The sequence below is a fragment of the Alosa sapidissima genome, chromosome 4, assembly GCF_018492685.1.
Source record: "Alosa sapidissima isolate fAloSap1 chromosome 4, fAloSap1.pri, whole genome shotgun sequence".
Taxonomy (NCBI): domain Eukaryota; kingdom Metazoa; phylum Chordata; class Actinopteri; order Clupeiformes; family Clupeidae; genus Alosa; species Alosa sapidissima.
The window spans coordinates 8017735-8043796 of record NC_055960.1 but is presented as its reverse complement, the minus strand read 5'-3'; the positions used below and the strand labels follow the sequence as shown (position 1 = coordinate 8043796).

The 26062-nt window shown below is 43.4% G+C and overlaps 1 protein-coding gene across 6 annotated transcripts in view; it reads left to right on the top strand.

Annotated features, from left to right (window-relative positions):
* The first annotated feature begins 8904 nt into the window (after positions 1 to 8904).
* LOC121706371 (alpha-2-macroglobulin-like protein 1) overlaps positions 8905 to 26062 on the top strand; it is a 38380-nt gene continuing 21222 nt past the window's right edge. The window contains exons 1-10 of one of the 6 annotated variants that reach the window (XM_042088005.1): positions 8905 to 9055; positions 18645 to 18733; positions 18887 to 19009; positions 20456 to 20636; positions 20977 to 21136; positions 21386 to 21438; positions 22277 to 22297; positions 22944 to 23109; positions 24044 to 24128; positions 25926 to 26052. In XM_042088005.1, the coding sequence (XP_041943939.1) occupies positions 18927 to 19009; positions 20456 to 20636; positions 20977 to 21136; positions 21386 to 21438; positions 22277 to 22297; positions 22944 to 23109; positions 24044 to 24128; positions 25926 to 26052 (876 nt within the window). In that variant the 5' untranslated portion in view covers positions 8905 to 9055; positions 18645 to 18733; positions 18887 to 18926. The other 5 variants (XM_042088001.1, XM_042088003.1, XM_042088000.1 and 2 more) reach the window with 5 other exon arrangements.

The following is a 26062-nucleotide window of genomic DNA, read 5'->3' as shown; positions in this document are numbered from 1 at the left end:
TTGACCACACTACCCAGAGATTTAGCTTGTTGAACCTATAATCTTCAAACCTAAGCGTTAAACCACAAATAATAATATTAGCAACAATATTTTATGCTCAACTAAGTACGGGTATTGTTCTAGTCTAAACAGGGAAAATCAAAAATACCCCTGCACTATTAGGCTAAGTTGCTATCACTAGAGCTCAGGTATTTACACTTCAGTCTAATTTGTCTTCTTGCCATTATTACATTGACATACAATGATGTTTTGTTTGATTACTTGCTGTTTACTTAGTGTTTTGTATGTCTTCCAGAGCACATCCTCATGTCAGGCTACACAGCTTTCTAGCCTACATTAGGTCATCACGTTAGAAGCAAAGGTTTGTGATCTAACTTTTATTGTTGTGCTAGTTAGTTTCTAGAAGTCTTTTTCTAGTAGGCTAATACAGGTTCTTATGTGCTCGTCAATGTTTTGGAAAGTCAATTCATGGGTTTCTTCAGGTCACTTTCCACAGGTGTATAAAATCAAGCACCTCGATTATGAATGCAGACTGCATGGTGCTTGATTAATACACCTGTGTAAATGGACCTGATGAAACCCATGAATTGCATAACAGATAGAATTGATATTACTGAATGTCTTCTTGTGGGTGTGCTACTTAGTACATCATACACCTTACCACAGTCACTAAAATATTTTTGTTTCCATTGTGCCAGTACAGTTTTGTGAGATAGTGAATGTCCTGTGTACTATAAGTATATTGTAACTTGACAGTAATACACATTTATTTACTTTAGGAACCCAAACAGAATACTTCATGAAAAGTATGAGTATTGATACAAGCACTTCGGATACACCATGGGCATGGGGGCCTGCTACCTCTACTGCCATCAAGCCTGTTCATCCAAGGCCAGCTAGAAGACCTCGGGTTGATCAAGAGGAGGAGGAGGATGAAAGCGACATCTCCACAATAACACCTGATGGCTCCACCTATGGCCCAGCGCAATCAAAGAGCAATGCAATAAAATCATCACAGCCAACGAATGTGTTTTGTGTGTTGTCCCTTCGGATCCCCAGGACAATACAAGCCGAAACAACAACTCAGGCCTTTTTCCCTAAATAATCCCAGCACTATCTTACAAAGGATCTGTAGGCCAGATGTCTGCATTGTCTGGCAAAAAAAGGACATTGTTAATTCTGTACATAGTTTGGATGTTCTTGTTTTGTGTTTGAATTATTTTAATAGACTGCAATATTACTATTTGTCAGTGTTTCATGGACCACCTAGCAAAAAAAAAAAAAACAGTAGACCTACTTCAACAGTATATTACACAATAGGCCTTCTTACTGAACCACCTTGCTTATTGTCTTTGCACCTTGCTTATGGTGTCGGAGGATTCATATGATTTAAACTGGCATAGGTTACATCAGTGTTGCAGAACTGTTTGGATTTACATACAAGTTGGTTCAATATTGCAAACAACTCATCTATTATATTTTACCACATCTACTTGTGGAACACTTGAGAGAGCTTGCGGACCACACTTTGAGTACCACTGCTGTATGTAAATATAATAAAAAGTTGTTTATAGAAAATTGACCTGTTTTGTATATTTGTTTTAGGAGTTTCATCAGTTTTTGTCCCTTTTAAGCTAAAGGTTTATCTTACCTTTCATATCTTCTGTCTCACAGAGGGCCATAGTCGTCATAGTCGAATGTTTAGTGCATTTTGAAGGGAGTACATTATGCTAAGGCAAACTGGTTCTAATCCTGGGTACAGGGTCATACAGACAACAGGGGTACTGGTGTTGCCCATTTTTCTAACCACATGAGCAATCTCCTTACGAAAAAGTAGTATAGGAATCTTATAGTATTTGGGACAAAATATTATAGTAATCTTATAGGAATAATTGGGACATACTGTAGAAGTACTACTAATAACTCTATAATATCCTGTAACCGCTATAGTTTTTCTATATAGTAGTCTTATAGTATGTCCAAATACTATAGTGTTCCTATAAGATTACTGTAATATTTAGTCCCAAAATACTATAAGATTCCTATAGTAGGCTACTTTTTCTGTCATACGTGACGGAAAACAACTAGAGTAGGCTAACCTGCCAATGTCAGGCTATCAAAGCCATAGTTCTCATTACCGGAGAAGTCTTGCAGCACACATTCTCTGCTTCTGTAGGCATTCTGGTACAATTCCAGCAAAATATAGCTAGGTAGGCGTGTTTGCATTTAGATCTATATATATATTGGGCTATGACCAAGTGGTCTTTCAATGATAGTATCATGGAATTCAAACCATAACTATCTAGCTATTCCGATAGCATTAGCAGGCTAGGTCAGTGGCTGAACTGCATTTAGGGTGCTTACCTGTGTTATGAAGTAAAATATCTACTAGGAAGATTGCAAAGACTTTTGACTGTGTAAAGAAATAGGTCTTTATTTTAAAACGTTTCCAACTGTTTATTACTTGAAAGCAAGATGACGATTGTCACAAACGTTTACCTCTTTTAGGAGAAATTTTAAGCTGACAGGCAATTGTTACCATTCTATTAAACCAACGTTCACCGACAAACGATCAGGAAGCGGTTCTTCTTCCTACTCGAATACTAGGATCAAACACATGAAGTTGTATCTCCGAAGACATTTTGTGCAACAGTTTTGACTCGAGTTTTAGCCAGGTTTTAGCACTGTAAAGTTGAATATGGAGCACAGGCAGAATCGGATGAGGACGCACTGGAGGAAGCGTCACAGTACTGTTAGCCAATCAGAGGTGAATTCATTAGCATGTCATTAATATTCATGACTAGAGGCGAAATCCAGTCGTTCCTCCCCGCCCACCTTCCCCACCAAACTAGAACAGCATGAAACAGACGCAGGAGCATTTTTTTCACCAGAACCGGCTCACAGGGCATTCATCAACACTACAGACCACTGCATCATTAATGAAGAAACCATGAGATGAGACCTTTCAGCAAGTGTGTGATTTCCAAAACCAGAACCGACTGCACTTTGGTTAGCTTGCATTTGCTTTGCTGTTGCTTAGAATGTTAGATTCTTGCGATAGATGTCTTCAGACAATAAAAAGTAATTTGGAAGGGAAATTGAAGAGAAGAGTTGCCCCCTGCATTGGCCGTGATTCCCCTTTGAAAATCAGAGGTTCACAGGCTACTGTGGCCTTGGTCAGTGGCGCCGCCAGCCGTAATCCTGTAGCCTATGCACCAGAGGTGGGACCAAGTCACTGTTTGGCAAGTCACAAGTAAGTCCCAAGTCTTAGCACTCAAGTCCAAGTCAAGTCCCAAGTGAATAGAGAGAAGGGCAAGTCGAGTCCAAGTCCAAGTCTCATCAAAGCCAAGTCGAGTCCAAGTCCAAGTCCCAATCTTTTTCAAGTCCTGAACAAGTCATCAGGTACTCTTCACTTAATAATGGCATTATTAGACTATCGATCATAATTTTAACACTTCCATCTAATCCACAGAATTTTTTTTTATAAATACAGATTAAACTACACATACACACTACACATACACACTACACACTACACACTAAAGGTGCACACTACACATACACACTACACAATACACACTACACACTACAGGTGCACACTACACACTACACACACACACTACACATACACACTACAGGTGCACACTACACATACACACTACACACTAAAGGTGCACACTACACATACACACTACACACTACAGGTGCACACTACACACTACACAATACACACTACAGGTGCACACTACACACTACACACACACACACTACACATACACACTACACACTACAGGTGCACACTACACATACACACTACAGTTGCACACTACACACTACAGGTGCACACTACACAATACAGGTGCACACTACACACTACAGGTACACACACACACTGTGCACTACAGGTGCACACTACACATACACACTACACACTACAGGTACACACTACAGGTGCACACTACACATACACACTACAGGTACACACTACAGGTGCACACTACACGTGCACACTACACATACACACTACAGGTGCACACTACACACTACAGGTACACACTACACATACACACTACACACTACACACTACAGGTACACACTACACACTACAGGTACACACCCTACACACTATAGATACACACTACAGGTGCACACTACACACTACAGGTGCACACTACACATACACACTACACATACACACTACAGGTGCACACTACACATACACACTACACATACACACTACAGGTGCACACTACACATACACACTACACACTAAAGGTGCACACTACACATACACACTACACACTACAGGTGCACACTACACACACACACTACACACTACAGGTGCACACTACACACTACACAATACACACTACACACTACAGGTGCACACTACACACTACACACACACACTACACATACACACTACACACTACAGGTGCACACTACACACACACACTACAGTTGCACACTACACAATACAGGTGCACACTACACACTACAGGTACACACACACACTGCGCACTACAGGTGCACACTACACACCACACATACACACTACACACTACAGGTACACACTGCAGGTGCACACTACACATACACACTACAGGTGCACACTACACACTACAGGTACACACTACACACTACACATACACACTACACACTACAGGTACACACTGAGATTAACGGGCTGTCGTTCAACGATACGGGCACCATGCTGGCTGCGGGTGACGACTCGGGCGACGTGAGGATCGTGGAGGTGCAGAACGGGAAAGTTGTCCGCACGCTGCGCAGACACACAAACATCTGCTCATCTGTCGCCTTCCGACCGCAAAGACCGCAAAGCCTGGTGTCTGCTGGACTCGACATGCAGGTAAGGGTGTGTGTGTGTGTGCTTGGGTAATGCCTGTGTTCCATGTACTATGTACGATGTATAGTGAGTCTATGTAAAATGGTCTATAATTGTTGTAGCTTGTATGACATCTTTTTTATGTATGTGTCGCCGATGCTCTCTGGTTGCCCAAAGACTTACTTACACTTACTTACTTGCTTACAACCATCACATCATACAACCATCACATCAGCAGACAAATACATCTCAATGCCCACAACTCCAGAGGAACTGTATTCAACTCGACTCCAAACACGAATGATTAGCATTGGTCAGAAGAATTGGCCTGCGCAGATCAGAGCACGGGTCACTCTGCTCCAGAGTCCTGCACGGGTCCATGCCCACACCTGCCAAGTTCAGCACCAGATCCGACCCGTCACCCGTGTTAATATCAAAACCGTTTTGGTTCTCATCCGCTACCCGCCAGCACAGATGCTCAATAGCACACACAGTAAACATGCTCAATAGCACACACAGTAAACATGCTCAATAGCACACACAGTACACAGATGCTCAATAGCACACACAGTATAAACAGATGCTCAATAGCACACAGTATAAACAGATGCTCAATAGCACACACAGTAAACATGCTCAATAGCACACACAGTACACAGATGCTCAATAGCACACACAGTATAAACAGATGCTCAATAGCACACACAGTAAACAGATGCTCAATAGCACACACAGTAAACAGATGCTCAATAGCACACACAGTAAACAGATGCTCAGTATAGCACACACAGTAAACAGATGCTCAATAGCACACACCGTAAACAGATGCTCAGTAGCACATACAGTAAACATGCTCAATAGCACACAGTAAACAGATGCTCAATAGCACACAGTAAACATGCTCAATAGCACACACAGTAAACATTCTCAATAGCACACACAGTAAACATGCTCAGTAGCACACACAGTAAACGTGCTCAATAGCACACACAGTAAACGTGCTCAGTAGCACACACAGTAAACAGATGCTCTGGGAGAGGGTCAGCTATGATTGGTAGCCTCTTCATCTGTAAGCGCAGGTGTTACCTTTGCCCCTAATGTGCACGTCATGGTGTTAAACTTTACTGCTATTAGATACTCCTAATGTGCACGTCATGGTGTTAAACTTTACTGCTATTAGATACTCCTAATGTGCACGTCATGGTGTTAAACTTTACTGCTATTAGATACTCCTAATGTGCACGTCATGGTGTTAAACTTCACTGCTATTAGATACTCCTAATGTGCACGTCATGGTGTTAAACTTCACTGCTATTAGATACTCCTAATGTGCACGTCATGGTGTTAAACTTTACTGCTATTAGATACTCCTTTACCCCTCGTGCAGGTCATGGTGTTAAACTTTAAGGGCTCAACATGCTTCTACGTCAACTCCATGGCGTAGCTATGCTGCCATTCCTACAGCGTCGTGACCATTTTATGGCAACTAAACGTGTGTGTTGCAGGTGCTGCTGTGGAACCTGCAGAAGACTCGGCCGCTGTGGGCAGTGGACCTGCAGGACTCCCATGAGCAGGCGGAACAGGCGGGTCGTCCCGGTCAGCTGTTCAACCCCCCGCTGGCCCACTGCCCATCCAGTTCAACCCCCCGCAGGCCCATCCGCCTCCTCCTGTGGGGATCTGCTGGCCTGCGCTGCCGAGGACGGCCGTCTGCACCTGCTGCGCGTGGGCACAGGGTCTCATCTGGACCACCAGGGGGCGCTACAGGGCCACAGCCAGGGCGCCTCGCAGGCCCACTTCGTCCACTTCCTGCCGCACCCCTACTGGCTGCTCTCCGCCGGCAACGACGGCCTGGTGGCCCTGTGGGACGTCAGCGCTCACGCGCGCCCCCCGGAGGCCAAGGCCAGCAACAGCAGCCGACCGCCAGCCAGCCGCAGGAAAGCCAGAATCAGGCCGAAGGGCCGACGCCCACCAGCCACAGCCACGCCCCTGGGGGAGGAGCATGCAGGAGGCCCACAGAGTGCAGCCGCGGGGGAGGGTGTGTGTGAGGGGGCCGAGGCGGGTGTGTGTGGGGCAGGCCCAGGGACACAGGAGAGTACCGGACCCGCTCTCAGCTTCACACACACGGACAAAGTGAACTGGGTCTGCCCCGCCCTGCTCCAGGGCACACCCAGCGTGGTGGTGGCCGACCAGAGCGCCGATCTATACGTGTACCCCCTGACCCTCTAGTGCTGCCCCCTACTGGCCGACCAGAGCGCCGATCTATACGTGTACCCCCTGACCCTCTAGTGCTGCCCCCTACTGGCCGACCAGAGGGCCGATCTATACGTGTACCCCCTGACCCTCTAGTGCTGCCCCCTACTGGCCGATCAGAGCGCTGATTTATACGTGTACCCCCTGACCGCGCTCTAGAGTGTGTGTTTATTAGTGAAAGGTAATAAACTGTGGGCTGCAACATTCACAAAGTATTTCTAACAGAAAGAGAGGTGATGAGTCTGTGTGTGTGTGTGTTTGTCTGTGTGTGTGTGTGTTTGTATGTATGTGTGTGTGTGATGGTGATGATGATGATGATGGTGATGACCTGATATGTGTGTGTGTGTGTGATGGTGATGATGATGGTGGTGATGACCTGACGTGTGTGTGTGTGTGTGTGTGTGTGTGTGATGGCGGCAGCGGTGATGATGGTGGTGATGTCCTGATGTGTGTGTGTGTGTGTGATGATGATGATGATGATGATGATGATGTGTGCCCCTGATGGAGCTCACTGCACCTGAAGTGTGTGCAGCACGAGACTCACCTGCAGCACGAGACTCACCTGCAGCAGAACTACTGGGTCCTGGTCAGTGAATCCTGATTGGCTGGGATCTTAGATCAGTGAGCCCTGATTGGCTGGGATCTTAGATCAGTGAGCCCTGATTGGTTGGGATCTTAGTTTGGGGCAACATATCAACCCATTCAATCTTATCTGACATCACTGGCTTTGAATAAAAACAAAAACTGTGCCTCTGGCAGAAAGCCTTGTGTGTGTTATATTCTTTATGAAAGACTTGTGTGTGTGTTTGTTATATACTTTAGGAAAGTCTTGTGTGTGTGTGTGTGTGTGTTATATTTTTAAGAAAGCCTTGTGTGTGTGTGTGTGTGTGTGTTATATTTTTAGGAAAGCCTTGTGTGTGTGTGTGTGTTATATTTTTAGGAAAGCCTTGTGTTTGTGTGTGTTATATTTTTTATGATAGCCGTGTGTGTGTAGTTTTTATGTGTCTTGTGTATTTCAGTAGGTTCTTTGTTCCAGTGATGCTAATTTTGAACAGGTGTAGTATCTCACTGATAAATGATTATAAACAGGTGTAGTATCACTGATAAATGATTATAAACAGGTGTAGTTGTGTGTCACTGATAAATGATTACAAAACAGGTGTAGTGTTAGAGTGTATGTTTACTGTGTATCCATTCCATGACGAGAATATGTTCTAACTAACACACTGTAGGAGTGAGTTGAAAACGTACTCAAGTAGAAGGTTGGTCAAACAGATCTTTGCCACCATTTACTGGATTCACTCCCCCTACGCTACCCTATGCTCCGGAACAGCTGCTGTGTTCCACCACGGTACAGGTGCTGCTGTTAATTTGCATATATAAACATAAAATCTCAAAAACTTGTAATACATTTTTTCTTTGGTATGATGTCATTAATCAACTGGAGAAGTTTCATAGTGATATAAATTATCCCCCCCCCTATTAGAGTGTTGAGCACAACTTTGGCCTTTAATCTAAAAAAATAATTAAAAAAAAATATGTTCCACTCCATCCTCGGCGGAAGACTTTTAGTATATGATTCAGGAGGGTATTAGGACCAATAAAAACTATAAGGCATTTCTGTTGCAATTTTCTTTTTGGGCTAGATTGACTGGCCTAATAGGCCTATTCTAACTTTCGCACTGCACCATGGACTTCTCTTCGTCATTCACACACACAGAACTCAAACACGCTGAATTAAATGCCCATGGCTGCACATGTCATTTTACATTAAGTCGTCCACTCTCAAGTGAAGGGAATAGGCCTACATTTCTTGCACATCAGACTGCCAGTAAGGCTCGCAGCGAAGGACGTTGCTGAGCACGCCCACATACCGTTTATCTAATGTGGCGCAGGCGCAACACAGCACCGAACACTTGGTAGACGCGGTCCCGTTCCCCAACGCCGCACTCTCTACAGGTGAGACACTCTACACGTTTAACTTCAGGCTCTACCGCGGTGCGACGCCAGCCTCATAGATATTGGAGCCTATCAGGTAAAGCAAGCCTCTACTTCAGACTCACTGACGAACACGTGGTAGACGCGGTCCCGTTCCCCAACGCCGCACTCTCTACAGGTGAGACACTCTACACGTTTAACTTCAGGCTCTACCGCGGTGCGACGCCAGCCTCATAGATATTGGAGCCTATCAGGTAAAGCAAGCCTCTACTTCAGACTCACTCGGGAAAAAGTTTGATAAAACAATTCACATTGTGGATTTCATAATTGTGATATGTAGATGGAATAGACGCATTAACATTCATTTATCTGGACCACAAACGAGCGCTTTCCTTTATCATTTACATTAAATCCGTCCAAATGTTTGGGAAAGTTGTTGCGTTGTGTTCAGCCGCGCAAGAGGGGCGATGTGGAGGCGTTTACCTGCATGCTGGTTAACTCGGTGTCCTCAGACTGCGCAGTAAAGTTTGCCCTTCGTAGGCCTCCGAAAACCTCGCGGACATGTTGAGATGGGGTGGGGGCCAGGAGATTCAAATGGAGAAGTTTATGTTTGCGAGCTTTAACAATTTAAAACCCAACGGTTTATCCATTGTGGCTACTTTCATCTCTGCAGACTCTTTAAAAAGTAAGCTACTACCAGTCAGCCATTCAAGTCCTTTGTGTATCTTTATGTTACAATCCTGGTCCTTTTTGGGACAAAAGTATTGATCATAGGCCAAGTCATCCCACGCAGCTATTGATATCTGACGACACGCTGACAGGGATCCGATTGGCACGATTGCATTCATTCCTTAAATGTGAACAAACATTACACTACCAGCACACACACGTTTATTACATTAAGCACATTGGAGGCTCCACTTAGATAGATAGACAGATAGATAGATACTTTATTGATCCCCAAGGGAAAATTCAACTTATTTACCATGATCCCTAGCCTGGCGAGCCAGACCCACATTAAAATGTAGGGTCTGGGCACTCACCGTTCGCAGTGCTCAGTCCGAGGGGCGGAATAATCAGTTGTCTTTCAAATTCCCTCTGCAAGCAATAGGACGCAATAGGATATTTGTTTTCAAGTAGCAGGGAATTCAAGCCAAACTGTTGAAGCTCTGCCACCAATCATTATGTTAAGCCCACCAAACGACTCTATACACAATTTCAATGCCCTGATTAAGTTTCGATTTCTGGAGCTCACAAGCCAACGGAGAGTTGCTAGACTAGCCCTGGCAGCAAATGTAATTGTAGCCCTGCTGGGGCGCGTCTAGATTTCTAGGCTACATGATCCCCCCCTAACTCAGTGATTTTCAACCAGTGTGCCGTGAGAGATCAGGTGTACCGCGGGAAATTGTCCAATTTCACTTAATTGGTCCTAAACATTAACTATTTAGTTGTTGCAAAGTAGGCTAGGATATTGTTGAGTAGGCTATCTGTGCCTGCAATGTAGCCTTGAGAACTGGCGGCGAAAATGGATATTAGAAAGCTACAGTGGGCAGTGCTTCGACTTGGCCAGCTTCACTCGCGGTCCATGCGGTATCACGCGACTTTAATTTGTATTTTTCCAGTGAGACGCTGCAACAACCCAAACAACCGGTAGATGGCTCAAGTGAGCAGGGTGTCTCGTAAAAAGAAATGGAGCCTGGAAAACCCTACACAGACTTCACTACAGACTTTAGCAGACTGGTTTAGAAATAATGTAATAGCCAGAAATATGCCTGCCCTGCCCTAATAAAGAAATATTTGGTTAACTGCGAGTGAATCCCGTTTGCAGCCGTAGACGCAGGACAAATGAAACATTCTGGTTTTCTCCGAGTGCAACGATGATAGACAGACATCATTTGGAGTATTAACCTCCGTTGCTCAGCCAAATGCCTTCCTGTTACGTCCTGTTATCACGGAGTTACAGGCGATAAACGATTTTTGATGGTCACAAGTTTACTTCATTAGGGACTGTTCGTTATTTATTTAAGGGGCTACCGGAGGAGTTTTGGGAGCATTAGTCCAAAAAGACGTGACCCTCCCTCGCCAGCAATACATTTTTCTATGACCCTCCAAAGTGATTATGAAAGAATCACTGTGAACTTTTTCCGGGTTTATCGCCTACTGTATTTTAACGTTTTCACATATTTGGCCATAAGCCGTTTATCATAGGCTATCACGAAACCAAACTACAAAGGCGAACACTTTAACAGGGGGAATTAATTGGGCATGAATCATGCTGAACGCTATTTCGCTACCTTAGAATAATAAGGTTCTATCTGCGTTTTGAGTAGGTAGAACCGGGATGATTGAAACGGGGACGAATGAAACATTCCGGTTTTCTCCGAGTGCAACGATGATAGACAGTCATCATTTGGACAAAACATGGAGCATATTAACCTCCGTTGCTCAGCCAAATGCCTTCCTGTTACGTCCTGGTATCACGGAGTTACAAGCGATAAACGATTTTTGATGGTCACAAGTTTACTTCATTAGCGGTTTATTTTTTTGGATTATTAAAGAGTGTTTTTCATTTAAAGGGTTGACTTCGTGCTTATTCAGTAGAGCATGTAGTGCTCTCCCCAATCCCAGACGTTCACATTGCATGTTTGTTTGTAATGGATGCAACCGCGAGATAGGCTATGCATTTGACAATGAGTTGTTAACAGAACCAAGACCTATAGCCCAGCAGCAATCTAGTGACTGATCGTTATTTATTGAAGGGGCCACCGGAGGAATTTTGAGTGCTTCAGTTGGAAGTTGCATGACCCTCTCTTGCCTGCTAGAAATTGTTCAATGACCCTCCGACAGAATTGTTAAAGACATGACCTGCCAATTGTCTTCCGCCCGCGCCACAGCCACACACTTTGTGATAACGTTCTTAAATCAATCTTTCCCGTGAGCTTGCATACCAGTCCTTCCTTTTCAAATGTGTTGCGCCTGTTTGCACAATTTCACAAATAATCATATGTGATTAATAGTATGACAAATAATCCCTGTGCACGGGGACCGAAACAATGCATGCCAACTTTTTCCGTGTTTATCACGTATTTTAACTTTCCCCGCTGTCTTGCCGTTTTAATGTTTTCGCGTAGAATATCCCATATTTTAATACTCTCATAACAGCCCTGCCATCGGGCCTGTCTCTGTGTTGCTCTGTTGCTACCCCTTGCCCTTCCAACGAAACAGATGTCTTCAAATAATCGTTTTCTTTGCTTGAAGGCGAACTTAGAGTGATGTTAACCTATTTAAGTTTAACGGCGCGATTGTCGCGAAAGCACGATTCATTGGCGCTTGCATGTTCGGCCTTATGTCTACGTGCGCACCTGAGGCTACTCGGCTGCAAGAGAAATAATTTCCCCTGTTTGTATGTTCACTGCAAGTTGGCCTACCATAACTTACCAACTCTGCACTGTAGACTGGCTATTTATATTTTTCTGTGAAATAAGCAAATGTATTTGTTCAACTTTATGAAGCAGAATTACGCATAGGGTACTTGGAACATAATACATTTGACAAAGGAAAGATGAATGTTGCTAGTGACAAAATATTAACTTTCAGTGTTTTACGATGTCTTTGTCATGGGGAAGTGTTTTTCCCCATGCATTTATTCTAGGTTACTGTCAGTGACTGCCGTGAGAGAAGCGGGTTCTGTGTTTCGTTCATGTCAGTGACTGACGCGAGAGAAGCGGGGTCTGTGTTGTGTTGCGTTGCGTTGCGTTAATTTATTTTCATTGGGCATACCGTGCTGTGCCGTCCACAGCTCTTCAGTTCTGACAAAGCCAAAATTACTCCTTTTGAAACAATGAGTGCAGGAAGCGCGTTTGTATGGTTATATTGCTTGACGGAGGGGGGGGGGGGGTGGTGTCCCAAGCAGCTTTCAGCCATAAGGCTACTTTGAGAACATTTCAATTCACCCGACACTAATATTCAAAATGTTGAAAACTATTTCGGCATAGCCTATAAAGCAGTTTAATTAAATGGAATGTTAGTTGTAAACAAATGAGCTACTTGGTGAGGCTTGGCCTCACAGATGCGCTCGTGCCTTAGATGGCAGGAAAAATCTTCACGATAGGCCTATTAAATAACCACCCGATTCACGTTGGCTGGGGGGAAGGGGGGCCATCAGACAATTGTGCCCAGTTAATCCGGCCCATCCCCCAAAAAATCCCACCTTCCCACCTCTGACAGCTTAAAAGAAGTCAAGAGGACTCCTTACTCACAGACCTATTCACAAACCTGCTGTTTTGAAATCCTATGCAGCTACAGGAGCTTCCAATCGCGAGGAAGCAATTTTGCATTGTAGGCATAACTAACATGCAATAACGCCGCCAACAACAACCAAAACTAGGCTAATCATTGTCAACATGTACATTAAATGTAACATTATTGTGAATCAAATTAAAATGTTCTCTTTTGCAAACGTAGGCATAGTAACAGAATAATTTAATAATGTTACAAAGATACTACATCAATCCGTATGTTTCATTGGGCCACTAGGCTATTTGTTTTGCCTTGATTCATTTAGGCTAGGCCTTTTTATTCAGGGGCCGTATTCACAAAGAATTTTAAGGCTAAAAGTAGCTCCTAACTGGCGAATTTAGGAGCAACTCCTAAAAATAATGGGCGTGGCACTCCTAACTTCAGGACTCCTAATTTTTTCACAAAAAGTAATTCACGAAGCATTTTAGACCTAAAAGTAGCACCTAAGTCTGGGACAGCTTAAGTCGAGAGGACTCCTAACTCACTAAGACCTATTCATAAACAGCTTTTTTGTGGCATTTTACGTTGCGATGTTTTGAAATAGCCTATGCACAACAGGAGCTTCCAATCGCGAGGGAACAATTTTGCATTCATAAAAGGGATGCAATAACGCCACCAACAACAACCAAAACTACTCATTGTTAACATGTAAATGAAATGTAACGTTTCATTGTGAATCAAATTAAAATGTTCTCCTCTTTGCAAACGTAGCCTAGGCATATGGTGACAGATTAATTTAATAATGTTGCAAAGGTAGGCTACTGCATCAATCCATAGGCCTATGTTTCATTAGGCTACTAAGCTATCTGTTTTGCCTTACTCTTTATTCATTTAGGCTAGGCCTTTTTATTCAGTTATTAATCATCTTCCGTCCTTCGCACTACTTGTGTAGCGCACGCATTCTCCGACCTGTCACCTGTCAGTCATCATCGGAAGAGAGGTGTTGGGAATTCCCGCGTTACAATCGTCAGCCAATCAAGGTGGTCACTTCAGTCAAGCTCGTGCATGAGTAATGACGTCATCCATAGCCACGAAGACTCACTCCTAGTTTAGGAGTTGTCTGAAAGGCTTTGTGAATAACTTTTAATAGAAAACTCCAATCTAAAATCTGTAAGTGCGATTTAGGAGTAGCCTACTCCTAGTAGTAAGATAAAAGCCTTTGTGAATAGCCTACGGCCCCAGTTATTCATCATCTTCCGTCCTTGTGTAGCGCACGCATTCTGAGACCTGTCACTCATCATCGTAAGGGAGGTGTTTGGAATCATGCCCGCCAGCCCGCGTTACAATCATCAGCCAATCAGCCAATCAAGGTGGTCACGCTTGCCCATTTACCCAAATTAATGTTCGAATATTACTGATGATCATTGTTATTTAAGAACATGCAGTGTGCGTAGGGTACCAAAAACATCTTGCTCGTAAAAAAGCATCATAACGCACATTCTGGCGGGTCTGTTATTTACTGTAGGCTGCGCAAACCACATGCCTTTATTTTGGGCAAGCCTGCATTCATTCAACCTTTATTTATTCTCGGAGGGTCATTGAGGGAAGCCCTCATTTTCAATGAAGCCGAAATTACAGAAGCGAAGCAAAGCGCCCCACAAACAAGACAACATTCGAGGCCTTCTGTTGAAGAATTTTATATAAAGCCTGCGCTGACAGTAATCCTCCTGCCCCTGATAGGCCTACCACAGCTGTGGATAGTGTGGAATGTTCAAGTAATAACCCAATCCAATGTGTGTCTCAATTGTCCCCCGCTGACCACCTCACACATTTCTCTAGATTTTGCAAAGAACTTACATGACACAATGTCATAAAATATGCCAGTTTTAGGACACAGAATAATGTTTGTAATGATGCCAGGTATTGTCGAAGGTGCATGGTGAAGTGAAATTCTTACTTTGGAAAACAAACATTTGCCGATATCATCGCCGATCATCAGAATATTGCAACAGATTCTGTGTTCTGGACTGTAGGTAACTTGTTAAGCCAGTGGTTCTCAAACTTTTATTTCATTCCCCACTTTGATCAAGGGGCATGACTGATGATAGTGGAGATAACGTGTTATCCCGAGGCTTTTGCAAGTCAGCATCTTCGACGGTAGTCTATTAAAAATATAAGTTTTCAATGTCCTAAACGGAGAGCCATACTTTATTGTTTTTAACGATCTCTATGCTACTCACAAAAATGTAGGCATGGGGACATGATGAAGTAGGTTATCCAACTGTCGTGTGTTAAATTATTGTGATTACGAGCCAGTGGTTTTCAAACATTATGCGTGACTCGGACATCTAACTAAATGCAACAGGCTCATATCGTCCTCGCATTCGCAAAAAGAGGACCAGTGTTTTGTCAAATTGCAAATAGCTATTCGTTTTAACTATTTTTTTATGATGGTAGCCTATACAAAAAGCACTTCATACTATCTTAATCTTGGAATATGGGGAGGGAAGTGGCGCGTCTGCAGTCAGCCAAATATGAATGTAATTCTGTGGCATAAAGCAGATGTAATTGTTTATTGTACAGAAAAATAAAAATGACATGTCAAGCAGTCAATTGACTACATTGCAGTCAAGAAGTAGGGCAAATTAATTTACGAAACCAAAACGTGGGTCATAGTTGTCTAAGCCTCTATTGCGTAGCCTGTTAAAAACGTCGCCAGATAGTATTAAATCGGCAACAACATTGTTTTCTGCAGAAGCCTACCCAAGGCTACAGATTAATTCTGAACAGTTATTTCTCTACTGGCTCAATTATCACACCACTGTTTTGATTTGCGTAGTTGCGTTAACCCCAACACTGACAATAATGTAGACGGCACATTTCGATTTTCGTGTAGTCAAGCCTTAAGCACCCAAGTAGCCTAAATCGAGGTAATGTTTAATTATGCATGATTTATTTTGTTATTGAATTCGTAGGCTGGGATTACTCTCGGCAACAATTATGTAAGGGACGGCAGGCAGAGCGACGCACAGTGGCTGAAAGTGGTACTAAAGCTTCACGCAGCTTCACGCCGCGTAATGCGCGAATGAAGTGGTCATTTGAAAGCGATGCCCACTGTAGATACGCATTTGGCTCCAGAACATAATCATGATATGGCGGCGACAATCAAGGCCAAAGAAGTATGGAGCTAAATTTGTCTCAATCAGGCTTGGAATTTCACCATTCTGGGGGCAAGGCCACTTGGCCTTCAGTTGGGCATATTTGGTGGGGGGCACAAAGGCCCCATGTCAGGGCCCCAAGGCCAAAGTTAACTATACAGTAGTAGGCTATAAAAATGATCAAAGTTGTATTTAGCCTATTCACTGCAGTAGACCTGCATCACTGTATGAAACATTACAAAAACATGAAACATGACATATTACATAGAACTGTAAATCATCTGATCATCTAATATTTACAGATATATAGGCTATATATAACATTTATTTTATATTTGGCCTGTTATGAAATCATGTATTGAACAATTTAAGCACAGCTCAGCTTTAAGAAACTCAAATAGCCTAGATGCATGCTTAGCATTTTGTGATCATTAATGCTACTTTCACATACTCTTAGTCAGCTGTCCTCTGATTTACCAATATCTAGGCGATATTTGTAACATTTATTTTGTATTTGGCCCGTTATTAAATCATGTGGAACAGTGCAAAAGCCAAAATTTGGAGACATCCATGGATGTCGAACTTTACTGCAAATTCAAAACTGGATTACTCTGGAACGGCTAACTGTACAGGGGACTGCTTTACACCTTTGTGTTCGGTAAGGTCTCCTGTTTATTCTGATATATGGTTTGTCATGTGTTAAAAGAAGGGTTCGTAAAGTATTCCACCGAGATGAATGGGTAGGGAGATCATGGGACGCAAAACCTTCAGTAGAATGTATGATTAAATTGAATGATATTATTTACTTTTCTCGCGAACCGTTCAACACAGCAATTATCGGCTAACATTGTTTAAAAGGTGAGAAAAAGCTCTTTCATGTGATACTTGTGATGTCTGTGTGATGAATAGGCTACGTCGCGAGTAGTTCAACTGAAAAAGGGTGAATTTGGACGCACTTTCTTTCTTGCGCTGTCACTTTCTCCACTGCGTAAAAGACTAAATTAATTTGCGCTGTGAATGCCAAGATTATTTTGACAGGCCACAGGCTAAATAAAAATCGCTATTAGTAGGACGCAAAGCAGAATATTGAAAGAAGGGGGCACCAAGGCCACCGTGGCCTGTAAACCTCTGATTTTCAAAGGGGCCTCACGGCCAATGCAAGGGGCTACGACGGCCATGGCCGTCGTGGCCGCCGTGAAATTCCTACCCTGGTCTCAATAATATTTGTATATGTGCAGAGGGGGATCCACAAATATTTCTTGACTTGCATTTGTGTTTTGACATCCACAAATAAAAAAAAAATAAAAAAAATCATTTATAACTTGTAAATTGGTTTTCACAATTGTAGATGTGTATTTGTAAACGAAATGGCATTGGTAAAACTGAAAATTGCCTTTGTAATCTAATTTTGCATTTGTGGATCACCAGCACACACAGTTTTCGTTTTCGCATTTGTGGATCAGCATTTGTGGATCACGTATTTTTGAGACAAACTTTGCGGCAGAGAAGCCACCCAGATCCACAAGTAGCCTGCTGACACTGTCTAATCCAGTAGATGGCAGTGTTGTTCTATGGGACTCGTAACCAAAGATTCTTTGCTCATAACACACAGAGCTAGCGAACCTAGTTCTTAAATCTAACAAGTTATGCCTTTTACAACAAGCTTTTTGATGGATAAGTGGTGTTTAATTTCCATAATCTTTGTTTAGTAAACGCATAAAACTGTCAGTTTGCAAGCGAAATCAAGAATTACGATCTTTGAGTTTGAGAAATATTTGTGGATCCCCCTCTGCGCATGTATGCAAATATTATTGAGACAAATTTAGCTCCATAAAGAAGCAACGGGTGTCTCTGATTGACGGCAAGTGTCTACACGACTCTGGGTTTTTTGAAACCGGTGAATTTATTTGATCGGTTAATGGCCTCCTTACACCAAACAACTTTGACAAGATTTGGGAAAGATTCTTAAGAGTGGAGTCTTTTGAATAAAGCTTGAATGGGAGGCATTAGTTAAAAGACTACAATCTCAAGAATCTTTCCCAAATCTTGTCAAAGTTGTTTGGTGTAAGGGGGCCATTAGGTGTTTGCCTCAAGCAATATGGCCGCCGATGACTGCTAGATAAGTAGGCCTACTTGAAAAGGAAAGGTGCAGAATCTGAACTGATCTGTAAACAAATGAGATTACACTGTGTGGAATTCTGTTACATTTTCAGTTGATGGTGTGCTGCTGTACACGGCCCTCGTATACCAGGAGCCTCCGCTCATCACCAAGATCAAAAAGGAACTGGAGCAGCTTTTAAAGGTGATGCTGCTCTCTGATGTTGCCCTGATGAACTCAGGAAAGGTCCTAGGTCATACTATCTACATGGTAATGTGGGGAAATGTTTGTTTGTGTGGAGACTGAAGTCCACCACACCGAGGACATCATGCCTCCCTCTCCCTCTTGTCAGCACAGCAGCAGGAGCATCAGGCTGAGTTAAGAGAATCAGCGCAGAATGGCCCTCACCAGGATCCTGATTGCTGGAGGGCTGCTACTCTGCCTCTACACACTCTGCTCCTCCACAGCAACGGCAGAGCCGTAAGTGTGTGTATATATATATCACACACACACACACACACACAGCAACACCAGAGCCGTGAGTATACACCCCCCCCCCCCCCCCCCCACACACACACACACACACAGCCACGCCAGAGCCGTCAGTATACATACACACACACACACACAGCAACGCCAGAGCCGTGAGTATACATACCCCTTGTCCACACAGATCACCTCTTGTACCTCCTGCTGAGGCTAGCAAGGGGCATCTATCAGGTGGAGAGGGTAGTGGGGGCATCTATCAGATGGAGGGGGTAGTGGGGGCATCTATCAGATGGAGGGTAGTGGGAACCAAATGAGAGATAAAGGATGCTTTGTGGTTCCCTTTTGGAGGTGGGATGTGTAGTCTTTGGCACGCGGACAGGGTTCCGTGTAGTGCTGGGCGGTATCACCAAAAATGTATATGACGGTTTCATGGTATATGACGGAATTTTTTTTTTTCATGCCTAATCAGGTGTTCAGCATTTTCTACTGAACAGAACAGAATTCATGTGGATGTCTTGTTAGCCAACCATGACAGTCAGGATCTTTACTAGCCAGCTAGTATTGTTCAGTTCATGTCTAGAACATTTTTATTTTTAAGGTGAGATGAATGATCCGATCGCCTACTAGCCAAATAGTTACAGCTGTGGAACAATCTCTGTGGAAACTATAGAAATTTTGTGCCGGGAAATCCCTTAACGTTTTTCCTTAACTAAGGAAACCATTTATGGTATTCCGTGCAACACCCTTAAATAAATCCCTTACTTAAGGAGAAATTAAGCCTTAAGGAGAAATTGAGCCTTAAGGGTCACAAACAGGGGTCCTGTCTGAAACAGTGTCGTGCGGTGCAGCGTTCCGAACGTTGTGTAATCAAATGCACCGGTATGGCGGTATATTAAACATTCATATCATAACGAAAATATACACCGGTATTCTGTGAACCGGTATACCGCCCAGCACACCTGCAGTATACATGGAACTAGTGCTATCTCCTCATTTGCAAGCATGAGTGGCATTAAAACATCCCCTTAGTCCTGGGCTTGCCAACCTTTTTTGGCAGGTGAGCCTATTTTGATGTCACAAAATGTTGGCGACCCATATCACAATATGAGCGCGCATCTCATCTCTGGTGTAACATCCAGTCGAGAGCGGTACTTTGATTTTTAAGCACATCAATCAAATATGTCATCCGCGCTGTCTTAAGTTTATTTTTACGTTGCTAGTACATACTAGTTTCAAGAGGTTTTTATAAATATATATTCTTATGTAACATGCTAGTACATTTTAAGATGCCTTATACTCAGCCGACCCCCATTTGAATTTCAGGCGACATGGGGTCCTGACCCCAAGGTTGGGAAACGATGCCTTAGTCATTTAATGGTCATTTAATCTGTACGAATGCTCAGAGGGGGTGTGGGGAAACACATTGCATCTCTGTAGGTCGTTCCTGGTGACCTTCCCTGCCCAGATGAGGTCAGCATCCGAAGCCAAACTGTGTGCCAGCCTCCAGAGTCCTAACGAGACTCTGCACATGTCCATATATCTGACCACCGGAGACGAGAAGAAGATGCTGCACCAGGAGACGTCAGACACAGACTTCCACCGCTGCGTCCACTTCCAGGTCAGTAGCCGGGCCAGGTACATCCACACCTGCAGGGCAGGGGCCAGGTACATACACACCTGCAGGTCCAACTACAAGCACAGGTAGACTGGGCCACAGCGTGCACTCCTCAAGCTCCAGATACGTAGCTGTGTGTGTGTGTAAAATGAGCAGGTGATTGTGCTGCCCCCTTCTGCTTAGATGTAGAGTGGCCACTCTACCTGCTGTAGGTTAGCCTGTAGTCACTACCTGCTGTAGGTTAGCCTGTGATTGTGGTCACTACCTGCTGTAGGTTAGCCTGTGGTCACTCTACCTGCTCTAGGTTAGCCAGTGATCTTGTGTTTACTCTGTTGTTGAACAGGCCCCATCGGTAAATAAAGACTCTGTGCAGAGTATCAAAGTAGAGGTCCAAGGTCGTACATCTCACTGGACTTCAGAGAGTCGGGTGAAGTTCAGGCCAAAACCTGATCCTGTGACCTTCATCCAGACAGATAAACCCATATACAGTCCAGGCCAAACAGGTACGTCCTCCTATAGACGCTTGCATGTACAGCTCAGGCCAAACGGGTACGTCCAGTCATAATAGACGCTTGCATGTACAGCCCAGGCCAAACGGGTACGTCCAGTCATAATAGACGCTTGCATGTACAGCCCAGGCTAAACAGGTACGTCCTCCTATAGACGCTTGCATGTGGTCGCAGAGTCAGTTGTTGTAAACACCCAGATGGTCCAGTTCAAGGTCTGATTCTAACTCTGATTCTCACTTGCAGTGCATTTCAGAGTGGTTACCATGGATACGGAATTCATTCCCCTTCAGCAGAAGGTGAGTCCTGCTGAGTTTTCTGACTGTTTGTGTAGTGAGATAGACGTCCCCTCAGGAGCTGTACTGTAGTGAGGTAGACGTCCCCTCAGGGACTTGTGTAGCGAGGTAGGCGTCCTCTCACTTGAGCACCCATCCAAAACAAAAAACACGAGCTCCATGACGCGCAGCCTTTATTTACTTTACTTCCTATAGCAGGATTTAGTATACATCTATTAAGTAGCGTATTCTAGTCGCCTCCGCTAATACGATTAATGATCTGCCATTCACAGTGGGGCATGTTCTTCCCTGCACACATGTAAAATATGTTAAGCCTACATTTATTCTGCCTCTCATTGGTGCTTAATGGTGTCTGTTAGTCACTTAGGGCGGCGCAAACCAGAACTCTGGGTATTTCTCATATGCATGTTTCTGATATTCTAATTGACACATACTGCCCATGTTCTGCTCTTGACTTTAAAATAAGAAATGGCAGATTTTGAAGCTGCTCTGCCTGAAGCTCATAACTGCCTAACTGGCATGTGAACAGAAACAGAGTCAACAGAAATGTACGTGTGTGGGCTGAATCTCTTAGCTGAGTGCTTTTTGCTCATATTGGGGAGTTTGGCCCTCTCTCTCTGAGGCGTAATTCAACATAAAAACTGAATGTCTGTGGCTCCCTCTACTGGTAGGTCATGGTAACTGTAACTGCCGACAGCTCGGAGCAGTTCCACGCACTGCTATGTAATCACCATCCATTCCAAATATTCTCCTCTGTAGTGCTTTATAGTGTTGGTTTTTAAACACGATCATCATTTAAATAAAGATAAAAGCACTAATCATTTCTCTTCTGTCTCCACAGTACAGCCTGGTGACACTTCAGGTGTGTACATAACGGTGTTTTATATATGTATAATCCTGTGAGGGAAATTTGGTCTCTGCATTTAACCCAATCGGTGAATTAGTGAAACACAAACGGCACACAGTGAACACACAGTGAAGTGAAGCACACACTAATCCCGACGCAGTGAGCTGCCTGCTACAATGGCGGCGCTCGGGGAGCAGTGAAGGGTTAGGTGCCTTGCTCAAGGGCGCTTCAGCCGCGGCCCACTGGTCGGGGCTCGAACCGGCAACCCTCCGGTTACAAGTCCAGAGTGCTGACCAGTGGGGCCATTGCTGCCCCTCAATGTGATGATAATGATAATTATATTATGTTTATCTAATTTACTAATGATAATTATATTTATCTATCTTACGTGCCTTTATGTTTACTCCCCCACACCATACTGTGTTTCTCCCTCGGAATTATTCTGTAGATTAATACATTAGTCATCTCATATTCCACTTGAAAATATCCTTTATTAAATTCCTTTGAACTTGACCATACATATTGTGTGAGTCTAAGGAAAAAGTGCTTGTAGACTGAAATTGAACTGGTGCAACAGCAGCACAAGTTTTAGAGTTCTGTTTTCTCAAAATGTGCGGTTTCATCAGAGTATTAAACTCTGTCGCTTGTTGGCCGTTCTCAGGATCACCGTGGCAACACCATTGGCCAGTGGCTGAACGTGTCGTCGGAGCGTAAGATGCTGCAGCTGTCTCACGCCCTCAACCCAGAGGCTACCCAGGGCTACTACATGCTGTCTGTGACCGGAGAGCAGGGTACAGGGTCTCATCAGTTTCAAGTGAAACAATATGGTATGTTGTTGTTGTCTAGCGTGACACGTGTGTGTGTGTGTGTGTGTGTGTTAGTGGCTTCTTGTCCCAAAGTGGGCGTGTCCCTTCGTGCTAGTCCTCCTCCAGAGTCCCACTTTCATTCCAAACTGATGAACATTCCACACTCATATTCCACATTCCACACTCATATTCATGAACATTGCACACTCATATTCCACATTCCACACTCATATTCATGTGCAGATGAACATTCCACCCTCATATTCATGAACATTCCACCCTCATATTAATGAACATTCCACACTCATATTAATGAACATTCCACACTCATATTAATGAACATTCCACACTCATATTCATGAACATTGCACACTCATATTCCACATTCCACACTCATATTCATGTGCAGATGAACATTCCACACTCATATTCATGAACATTCCACACTCATATTCATGTGCAGATGAACATTCCACACTCATATTAATGAACATTCCACACTCATATTCCACATTCCACACTCATATTCCACATTCCACACTCATATTCATGTGCAGATGAACATTCCACACTCATATTAATGTGCAGATGAACATTCCACAAAAGGTTGTATATTTAGCACAAGAATATATCTGTTATAAAGTCATCCATGTATTTAGAAGACGGGTTGGAAAATTGTCTTGGCGGACAGCCACCAAATCCAGTAAGTGACGAGTCCCTGACATTTTCCCTCACTACACATTTGGCCTACAACCTTTTTAGTCTGTTCTTGTAAGATTAGCAATCCTTCAAGATGACGCGCTATAGAGCTTTGTTTGTGTTTATATATAATATGTATAGCTATATAGGTTTGTCAGTATGTTTTTTAGGATGTTTTAAGAATAGTGGAAAGCCAACTGGCACGTTTAGGATAATAAAGTTTTTTTGTTACCATGGCGTCTCTTCCTCCTTTCAGTTTTACCCAAGTTTGACGTGACTCTCAACAGCCCAGAGTCAGTGAGTGTGGGAGCAGCAGAGATCCGACTGCAAGCATGTGCCAAGTAAGTGACATGGGGACGGGTCATTCTCAGGAAGTTCATGTGCTTTGCTGTCAATGTGTGAAAAACATGGATGCCACAACAAAGGTTAAAACATATGCTCACCAATCTGAAATACAACTGTGTTTGCTTAAAAATATGGTGTAAGATGCTGGTGAAAGAAGGATATGCAGATTTCAAGTGACAAAAATGGCAAATTCCCAAGTTCACATTAAAACTGCTGGACATGAAAGTCCACATAGACTACAGATGAACTACAACGTGACTACAAAAGTGACGACGAGCCCCCAACTGGGCAACTCCGGTGAAGTACAACAATAACATCTTCAAATAAAGTGATCCGGTGAAGTACAGCGGCCATTAAATGGATAAATCTTCAAACAGAGTGACTTGGGCTGCATCTAGATACATAGATAGATACTTTATTGATCCCCAGGGGAAATTCAAGAATCTCATTCATCTCAAAGCTCTCCTCGCTCCTCCTGCTAGTGCCCCGGAAATCGTTCAAAGCTTATGGTCATCGAGGACGTCTCATTTATCTAATTGTTCCAAGCTCGATGTCATCGAGGATGTCTCATTTATCTAAATGCAACCAGAGGAGGAGAGAATGAGGAGAGGAGGAGAGAGGCGACAGCGCCGATACGCGAGGAAATACGAGAGCATCCTATGGGGAAGTGTTCGGACGAAATTGTGCGATCATGGTCAAAGTCAAGTCGACTTTATTTATATAGCGCATTTCATACAGCGGTCATTCAATGTGCTTTACATAAACAAAAACAGGAATAGCTGATAAAAGCATAGAAGGGCAAGATCATAATAAAAAGAAAACGCACAAGGTAAAATCATTTAAAAATAAAGAACAATTAATAAGAAAAAAAGTAAAGTAATAAACGACAAGGTAGAATAAATATGTAGAAACAGTTTGGTCTGAAGTAAAACTGGCTACAGTTGGGGCCTTTTTTGATATCAAAAACCCAACAGTAGGTTTTACTAACAGGTTTTTCACCTGGGACCATGGAGGCATGTCTGATGGGTATTTAGGTCCTGCTCCATTTACTGATTTAGAAACAAGTAGTAGTGCTTTAAAGTCAAGTCCCTGCACTGGCTTCCAGTAAGTCACAGAATTAAGAATTGGAGTAATGTGGCCAGTTCTTTTTAGTTTTTGTTAGAATCCTAGCTGCATTTTTGTATCACCTGAAGCTGTTTGATAGTCTTTTTAGGAAGGCCTGTGAACAGTCCATTGCAGTAATCAACCCTGCTGGAGATAAATGCATGAATGAGTTTTTCTAAATCATGTTTTGACATCAGCCCTCTAAGTTTGGCAATATTTTTGAGGTGGTAAAAAGCTGATTTAGCTATCGCTTTCATGTGGCTGTTGAAATTTAGATCACTGTCAATTAATACACCCAAGATTTGTAACCGTACCCTTTGCTTTCAACCCTTTTGTGTCAAGGAGAGTGGCAACCCTAAGTCTTTCCTCCTTTTTACCAAATATAATTACTTCAATTTTTTCTTTGTTCAGCTGAAGAAAAATTTGAGACATCCAGGTGTCGATTTGTTCTATACACCGAGACATAGCTTCGTCACCAAACGACTATGGTCCTCTTGAATCTAAGCAAATGTGTGTCATCTGCCATCACCCATCTTGCAGTACAGCTGCAGTTGATGGAGGTTGTTTTCACCTGTTAAGCGTTGTGATTGTGTGGTCTTTTAGCCTTTAAGCGTTGTGCTGTGTGACCTTGTATCCCGTGTTGACCTTGTAGGCCGTGATCTTGTAACCCGTGTTGTCCCTGTTCTCAGGTACACGTTTGGGGCGCCTGTGCCAGGGAAGGCTACTCTGTCTTTGTGTCGAGAGACGGATATCCGAGGATTTGGAGGCGATGACGTTGATCCCACACAATCAGTATGTTGGGAAGAACTGGTGGAGGTAAAGATCT